This window comes from Hylaeus volcanicus, chromosome 1 (assembly GCF_026283585.1).
Source record: "Hylaeus volcanicus isolate JK05 chromosome 1, UHH_iyHylVolc1.0_haploid, whole genome shotgun sequence".
Lineage (NCBI taxonomy): Eukaryota > Metazoa > Arthropoda > Insecta > Hymenoptera > Colletidae > Hylaeus > Hylaeus volcanicus.
Genome location: NC_071976.1, coordinates 12,627,292 through 12,636,601, shown reverse-complemented (window position 1 = coordinate 12,636,601; position 9,310 = coordinate 12,627,292). Strand labels below are relative to the sequence as shown.

Here is a 9,310-nt window from a genome sequence, read left to right as displayed (position 1 = left end):
CTCTCTCTCTCTCTCTCTCTCTCTCTCTCTCTCTCTCTCTCTCTCTCGTGTTCCCAGGCTTTCCGCCATCTTGTTCTCTTCTCATTCTCTCGTCGACGCTGGGATCGTGTACAACTGCCCGGGCACGCAGCTCCATGCACTCACCGAATATCTCTTTCACCTAATTTATATCCTAGTCTCATAGACCCTATATTTATTATTTATAATATTTATATATATATAATATATATAATATTTAGCATTTAGTTTTTTATTTCTCTCTCTTTCTGCAACGTCATTTTTCATCGTCTCCTCTTCATATTTTTTTTTCTCCCTCCTCGTCGTCTCTGGCGTGTTTGCTCGCGAAAAAAATGCTTCCCGTACACTCTTCACGGTTCTCTTGAAAATGTGCAACGTGTACAGTTAGGAGGGACACGGCAGACCGGTACCTCTTCTCTGGTCCGGTACTCCGTTTCTTCGTTTTTTTTTGTCTCCGTCATACACTCCAAGACTCTCTGTATGTATATATAATATATATAATATAACTGTTTGTAATAATTATATTTTGTTTGTCCGCTTACGAGCTAATAGTTTTCGTGCTGCCGACCAGCACAAGTTGCGCGCATTTTTTTATATGTATATCCTTACGTCACGAGTAAGTTTCGCCGTACGTGTTTATATCGTGTGCGGTGTGTGCGTGTTTTGTGTGTCGCGTTTTGTTCGTGTATCTTGTAAATACGTGTCACGTGTTCGTTGTGCTCTCTGTGTACATGTATCACTAATGCAGCGATCGTTCAGACCGTCCGTCTTTTTTCTGATTTGTTTCGCGTTCGTCTGATAAATGGGGAGGGGGACGCGGTGCTGTGCGCGGTCAGCTGATCCGCCTGACCGCGTTTACGCATGTCTCAGACGCGTATGTTTGCCTTAAACGTTACGGGAGCTAAGATTACGGAAACCTTAAACTGGTTTGTAGGTATGTATGTATATATATGTATATATATGTATATATATATATATATATATATATATATATATACATATATATATATATATACATATATATATATATATATATAGTTTAGTTTGTTGAGCCTCGAACAGCCTGGCGGTTCTAGGTACGAGACCATCCGACGCAGGTCCTGTCCGTGCGTAGGGCTCTTGTACTAAAAAAAAACCATAGTACCTCGCGTCGTCCTGGACGACCTTTGCAGGGTGGTCAGGCGACGCGTCAGTTAAGCAGTTTCTTTCAATAATATTATGGCACGTTTCAGGGGTGACTCTGGCCACGGTGACAACGCGTCCCGAGAATTCTGAAAGAGCGACTCGACTGAAGCAAAAGGGCGTCGCTCGATAACGGAGGACCCTCGACAGCCTGGTTGAAAAGAGCCATCGAGGGTTATCCGATTCGGCGAACCGTGTCGTTGTAGGAACTCCGAATGCGGGACCGAAGTAGGAACAACGTGATCAGCGCGACGGATCGTCGTGCTGCTAGAAGACCATTGTCACCCGCGGCCGTCGCCACGCACCGTCTAACGGATTTCTAGATACGTATGACGTTTGCGTCTCCTTCCCTCTGTATCGGGGATGGAGTAGAAGTTTCACAGTAGTATCGATCAGGACGCCGCGACCCAAACGTCGTCGCGTCTCTGACGATAGGATTCACGATGCTTCCGAGGCGTCGAGTTTTTGAACAATTGCAACTTGTACTGCTGAGACAATAGTGATTGCGCGGGTGACCACACTTGGACGCCTGTGTTCGAACCGACGTAGAAGACGACAAACGCTTTCAGGGGTTTGTCGTTGGTGTACGTCGTTCTTTACACGGTGTCAGAGTTACCGATCATGTCGTCGGCTTTCCTTTTGACGCCGCGGTCTTCGGTAAGCTGCTGCTGCTGCTGTTGTTGTTGTTGTTGCTGCTGCTGCTGCTGTTGCTGCTGCTGCTGCTGCTGCTGCTGCTGTTGATGATGGTGAAGACCAATGCTAGACGAAGCTTGCTGCTGCTGATCGCCGAGCGACGCTGGACGAGCGTCGGCTGTTTGAAGCGTTTGCTGATTGAGGCGTTCAGCTTGCTGCTGCAGGCTCGTTTGCTCCGACGTCCAAGGGGTCCACTCGTCTCAGTAGTAACTGAATTTTCAGGGTTGCTGATTGTTCTGTTGGTTGACCACGTGCTGGAGAGTGAAACTCAGGGCACGAGGATCGCCGTGAAGCCTCAGCGCTTGTTCTAATCGCTGCTCTTGTAGACGCAATGCTTCCCCTGCGGAGATTCAAATGGTTAGATATGTGAAACATTTGTTTTTCAAGATGAAATTGTCTCGCGATTTAGGCCGATCACACACGTGCGCAACTGATCAGTTTCAAACCACTCTGAAACTAGTTGCATACGACCGTAGATCTAGGTAAAACAAAGGTAGTGGAGTACGTAAAACAAAGAGCGCAAACGGTTTGCAACACTAATTTCAAATCGGTTGCGCCCGTGTGCGTTCGGCCTTAGACAATCAGCGGAACTTGGTCAGTTATGGCGTAGACGGGAATAGTTTATTCGTTTAGATGCGTCTTTCGTTTAGTTACTTCTTCGATATAAATTAGAAAGTAAATTATTAAAGTGGAGACACATTACGAAGGAAATGTCGCTTTTGTCTTATTAACGGCAACTACTTTTATCGTATTCATAGAATTCTTCCAGTTATGTCGATTCGCATAAAATATTTGTTTTGTGCTTGTTATATTTTATTTTCTTATTCGGTACATCACCCATTTGGTATAATAATAGCTCAACTTTTGATGTGGCGATATTTATGGCACTTTTACCACTGTTCAATATTTCATTATACTAACTTGACAATTTCTATGACTATATTTTTACACAATGTAACGATGCATAACATCCAAATTCATTTTTGGGAAAGTCATGATTTTTTAGTTATATTATCGTTGCTGAAAATGAGCAATACGTGCTGAGGAGTTCGAAGCGTTTCTAGAACAATAAATTGTGTTTGTTGTGCTATAATTAATTATATTATTACGTTTATTTTAGCAAGCAATGCTTATTATTTACTCAATCATATGGAATGTTGAATAATGATATTTACAGACTTTGAGGACGTATGATTCTCGCTAAGTTTCTTTAAAATTATATTTATATCCGATATAATTAAATAAGTATTTAATTATAAATAGTTTAGTTCAGATGTCATAAAACAAACCTTGAGAGAGACTTTGCAACTAAGAGTATTTAAAATAATATTTTTGTTTGAAGCACGTCGTGTTTTAATTCATGCTTTTAGTCACTGGCCATTTATTTGGAGCAATGTTAATTGTAAATACTCCATAAATTATCATGAATTTGTGTAAAAGTGTAGACAATTAGAATTTTGTCGACGAAGTTAAATTAATTACATTTCAGGAAAATTAAAGGTTAAATGATTTTCATGACTGTATTTGGCGCTTCTTATTATTTTTGGTATAATGCGAACGTTGCACCAATTTATAGAGTTACTTCATGTTCATTACCACTGTAAAGTAAAGGTATCAAAGAGAGCTCGCAAGGAAAACTAGAATCTGTAAAAAATAAATCAACATACGTCAAAAAATGAATGTTATCAAAGTTAGAAGCAATTTTCAGTTTCAGTTTTTTTAGCAATAAAAATGCTGTCTATTGCAATCTAACTAAATAAAATATTTATTTATATCTAATTAATATTACAATTCAAAATTACTATTTTTTTTAAATCTAGATTAATGTCGCATCAACAGTGTTGATTCAACAGAGATGTCTCTTAGTTCAAGTTTATTGCAATTACTCAAGTGATAAGTTTATAGCCTTTTGAGTCACGAATTATTGCAAAAAAAGATCGTAAATTCTCTTTTTAAAACAACAAATTTAACATCACTTTTTATTATCAAAATAATAACCTACATTAAACATCTGCATTAAATCTTGGCGCCGAAAGAAATAAAAAATAAAGAATATTAGAAAGAATACACAAGTCTATAAGACTTTTTAAGAAAGGAAATAGACGTGGACCAGCTTCCGTAGACATTAACAAACATTACAATTAGATAATTTACGCCGCCGTGTCAAAAAATTGTTTCCAACTTTTACAATAACGATTATTCAACGTACGTTTAACAAATACTTTTCATTCAGGAGATATTTAAGGTTTCCGTGGCCAGGTTTTCATGATTGATACTAACTAAGGCTTCTGTATCTTTTAGATAAGATACACCAACGTTTCGCTAGCATTGCAGGTAGTTTTTTCAGGGACCAAATGACATTTAATATCATTTAATATCAGTGTGTCATTTGATCTTTAAAGAAGCTAGCTGCAACGTCTGGCGAAACGAGTGTTCTATCCAAAGAAAACAGGTTACACCCAGAAGCTTCAGTTAGCACTTTTCACCCAGCTTAGCCTGCACCACATGTCCAAAAGTCTGTAAACATTTTAGGAATGGAATAACTATATGCCACTCGGTATATTGTAGTCGTACTGACGGAATATATTAGGTTGGCAACTAAGTTTCTTTCAATGTTAACATTCCTCTTTTTATTAAATATTTTTGGCATAATGTATTAAATCATTTGAAAGAGGATCTTTTGTTCTACAGGAATCTATGTTTTGTTTTTTTTGTTCCATTTAATTTATGTTAATTTTTAGATTATTAAAATGGATTGTCAAATTGGGAAAACTGAGGATTTTCGACACCTCCTTCTTTTTGCTTTTAATCAAGGTATGGAGAGGGTGCCATAGCTGAAAAGACCCTTCGTGACTAGTATGTCAAGTTTAACCCTTTCAGAACTGAATTATGTTTTTTTTTCTCGTACTAATGTAATTTAATTAATGCAATTTAATTACGGTTAAGTTAGACTAAAATTATTATGAAAAAAATAAAGAAAAAATCCTAATAGTGTAGTTTTCGTGGAAAACTGGTCTTTCGTCGTGTGCACAAATAAGGACATTCGCTCTAAAGGATGGTGTCGGTAATTTTTAAATTTCGTGGCGTCACATCAGTTGTGGACGCCAGATCTGAAAGGGTTAACTAAGGCCGTCCAGTTGTACTCATTTTTCTCAACTCGACGTTCCATTTTAATGATCTGAAAATTAACACAAATTAACTCGAACAAAAAAAAAAAACAAACGAAACGTTGATTCCAATAGAACAGAACATTCTTTTTCGAATGATTTAAACATTGTGCCAAAAACATGTAATGTACTGACAGGCGGAATGTTAAACTTTGAAAAAACGACTGGAACTTGGTTGCCAACCTAATATAATCGTTCCTAGAATGGTTTCAGCGACACAAGATTTAGTAGACCAAACACATTCAAGTCCCAAAGACACGTTCAAAGCGCGTGTCGTCAATCTACAGTCAGTCCCATAATTATTCGCACCCTCTATGTCCATTGAAGACATTTGTCTACATTAAATGAAAGGTTTGGTGTTTCCAAATAAATGTTTCATTATTATTTAGTGAATATAAGTAGATATGCAAAGACGTTACTTAGAACAAAAATAATAAAGTGTAGCCACACATAAACATGGTCAGCGCCGCTTACCGATGCATAATGAGAGCGCGAAATTCAAACGCACTTTTACAATTATAAATATATACAATACATGTGCAACGTTTACTCATGTACATGCTTATAATGAAGAAAATTCATTTAGTCGAGCCTGTCATTTATTTTCGACTTTCTTCAATAGACATAGAGGGTGCGAATACTTATTGGACTGACTATATATATAATTTTTAGACGGCGTCTGTTTTATTCTCTATTGACAATCATTATTGAGTTGTAGAGAAGACTTTGTAATGTACATTTGATATCTTTAAATAAATTCTTAGAATGGCCTACAACATACAACATACTACTCGATACAACCAATAGAGTGCAATTATTTTGAGATTGGTCGTTGAGGCTGCTCGTGGAAGATGAACTTACCAAGGTCGGGCGGTAAGGTATCCTGCTGGGACATCTGTTGATTCGTGTGATGTCCAGGCATGCCGGAAGTGCTACCTCCGTTATGCTGTCCTAAATGATGTCTCACGTCTCCGCCGACCGCGGAACTCGCCGCTGCTGCCGCTGCCTGCGATACCTGAGCAGAAAATTAAACAATTAGTCAGTTCGGACTCTCAAGGACGGCTACTAATTCGGTTGAATTTTAAACAATAATAATAAAACTTACAGCCAATCTGAGCGCGGCTTCTGCCTGAGAACGCAGCAAAGCTTCCGCTTGGTGCATCCTCAGAGTCTGTTCTGGTCCAGTTGCTTGCACGCCTTGTTGCTGCGGCCCTGTCGATCCTTGCCCACCGCCACTCATGTCACCGTTGTTTCCCATCCTCATCGCCGCCGCCAGCGACGCCATGTCCACCGGCGACAGATTCGGCGACACCGAATTTTGCAAACCTATCGGCAAATCAAGCAGATTTATTATATCATCTGCTATTCCCAGCGCAAACGATAACAACCTATTTGGATATTATTCGCGTCCGATATCGTTGAATCTATCGTTCGCGATCGCAGTGAGCCAGGCCACGGAGATAAGAAAAATCCTTGCCACGCAAAAACAACATAATTGTAAATCAAACTTTATTGGCATTAATTGGAACGAGAGTCGGCGATATCTGTTCTCGCGGAGCAGAGTCGAAGACGCGCGAGCAGATAAGCGGTATCGGAGGTGTCCTTGAATGGAGAGATTCGAGGAGAACAGAACGACATAGAAGGTGATGGTTGATTTCTTACCCGCTGACACGGCGGCCATCACTGCCATGCGTTGTTGTTGCGACTGCATCTCGTCGTGGTACTGTTGCGCGGAGCCAGGCTGACTTCCCGCTCGGAGCATCTCGCTGAGCTTGTTGCCACTGGGCCCCGGCGACGCCATGTTGTTGTTGTTGTTGTTGTTGTTGTTGTTCAGCAGACCGGTACCTGCGCAGAAGTCTGCTCACGTTAGTATGCGCGGTCTACGTGGACGTGGCCGAGTGTTTAGTAGCGCTACTACGTAACTATGGTTTAACAGTCGGTGGAAAAAACGATTATAAAAATGAACGTTCGTATGATACGGAAATTACTCACACAAGAATTCGTAGGTACTTTATTTTACTCTCAGGTATATCAAATGTAATATATAGGTATATGTATGTTTGCTACAATAACTGTCGCTGCGTTTCGATGCTCGGTGCGTGTACGACGTATCGATACATTTCAGCGAGCGTGTTGTGATTACGTAAGAATGAAAGGTCGCTTCTTAAGGTGGTGTTAAGACGGGCGTTACTCTAACATTATTATTATTCACGGGCACTCTAACGATCATTCCAGACGACCGTTTGCAAGAAGACGGAGGAACAAGATCGGAGCGTACCAGGTTCACTACCGGCCGAGGATAGTCTTCCGTTGCCACTGCTGCTGTCCGAGTGGGCCGACGGGGAAGGACACATCGGTGGTTGTTGCAAATTTTGAGGTCCGCCTGTTTGGCTTCCCAACACACCCAATCCCGTACCTGGACACGAGAATAACGTATGTATCGTTACGATCGTTACTGTTATCAATCAAAGTAGTAGTAGTAATAGTAGTAGTAGTAGTAGCTACACGCTAGAACAGGACTAGGACTATACAGACAGATATACGTGTTTCTCAACGTTCGTTACCTAGACTCGAAGACGCGAGGATTTCTCTCTCCCGCCTCTCGGCGGCCGCGCGGCTCAAAACGTACTGCGCAGCAAACTGATGTTTCGGGTCCATTCTCATATGCTCCATGTGACTCAACAAACCTTAACAGCAAAACAGACCAGTCTCGATAGAGTTTCGTTGGTCGACGAATAAGATGTACGATCGAATAAGCCGGAAAGAAAACACATTCCGTGATAAAACGGTATTTGGAAACGAAAGAGTAAAAATGTATATATATACACGGTGAACGGCTTAAAAGAACGATTAGAACGAACAAAATTGTACTCGATTGTATTCGATAGGTTTGTTTCAGCAGGAAGGTTATACTTACCGCTCTCATGAGTGAAGACGGCTTGGCACACCGAGCACGGCCACATCCTGAGGCTTGTGCTAAGCTGACTGGTCTCAGGATGACAGGCCAGGTGCTTCCTAAGACTACCCTCGTTGACGTAGTGTTTTCCGCACACTGGACACGGGTGGTTGGCGGTCCGTCGCTTCGCTAGGTAAACCCCGGCAACGGAGGTTGTGCAGTCAGCGGAGGGAACAATAGGGCGACACAATTTCAAGGTCAATGCTAAGCAGGATAAAGCTTCCCAAGGAACGAAAGCCACCTCCTCCATATCATATCATATCATATCATATCATATCATTATCACCATATCGTCATCACCATAATCATCATCTCATTATCATCATTCTTCGTTCACTTCTCTATTTTTCCTCATCCTCATCCTTCTCATCATCATCATGTTCATCATTATCATTATCATCATCATCATCATCATCATCATCATCATCCTTCTCCTCCTTTCTCATCCTCCTCCTCCTCCTCCTCCACCTTATTTCTCACGCATTCGCGTGTACACACGCGCGTGGTACGTACGTCAACATTCCGGTCGACCTCGAAGGCGAAGGGAGAGTCCTTGCAGACACGGATAGCCGAGGACCAGAGGAGAGCACTGACCTCGGACGCACCGCGAGCTGCTTCATGCCGTTGCTGCTTCCCTTTCACGAGCGAGGTCGTCGGCCCAAAAACCCAAGATGCACACGCACGTACGCCCGCGCGCGCGCGCACGCACGCACGCTCATAGACGCACAAAGAAAAGTTCGACGACGAATCTCTGTTTTCCCTTTTTTTTCTTCTAAACATTACTTTTTTTTTTACTTTGCCTTTCGAGTCGCAGTTTTCCATATCCCCTCGCCTTTATTTTATTACGTTCTAGTCTTTTTCCCATTCGACGGTTTCATCGTCGTTTTTCCATCGCTTGTCTCCCTCCGTCTCTCTGTTTCTCTTCCAGACTCTTTATTTTTTTTTTCTGCGCTTTCGTTCTCTCCGTCGAGATCGAATCTCGTCAAAGATGGTTTACTAACAAGTTGCGTTTTCTCTCCGGTGGCTAATCAACCCCAGGCTTGATGCTCTGGCACGCGCACCGTTTCCCGTGTTACTTTGGAAGACGATGGAGGAAACGAGACGACGCGTTCGAAAAACGGGACAACGCGTCTTTTTTTTTTTTATTTATCCGCAAAGAGATTCTCTGATCGTCGCGCGCGGCCGCGCTTTAGTCGATTGTTCTCTGTACGTCTATCTATTTATCCATATATGATGTATGGATATATTATATATATATATATATATATATATGATATAATATATATGTATATAT

General features: G+C 41.3%; 1 protein-coding gene across 1 annotated transcript in view; it reads right to left on the bottom strand.

The window, feature by feature from the left end:
* Positions 1-263: 263 nt before the first annotated feature.
* Positions 264-9,310, bottom strand: part of LOC128878498 (zinc finger protein 853) — a 166,073-nt gene continuing 157,026 nt past the window's right edge. Inside the window, exons 7-13 of the mRNA XM_054126749.1 lie at positions 7,978-8,190; positions 7,625-7,747; positions 7,339-7,476; positions 6,723-6,917; positions 6,166-6,386; positions 5,922-6,075; positions 264-2,233 (exon numbers count right to left, since the gene is read on the bottom strand). Of these exons, the coding sequence (XP_053982724.1) occupies positions 2,112-2,233; positions 5,922-6,075; positions 6,166-6,386; positions 6,723-6,917; positions 7,339-7,476; positions 7,625-7,747; positions 7,978-8,190 (1,166 nt within the window). The 3' untranslated portion in view covers positions 264-2,111. The remainder of the gene's footprint in view (positions 2,234-5,921; positions 6,076-6,165; positions 6,387-6,722; positions 6,918-7,338; positions 7,477-7,624; positions 7,748-7,977; positions 8,191-9,310) is intronic.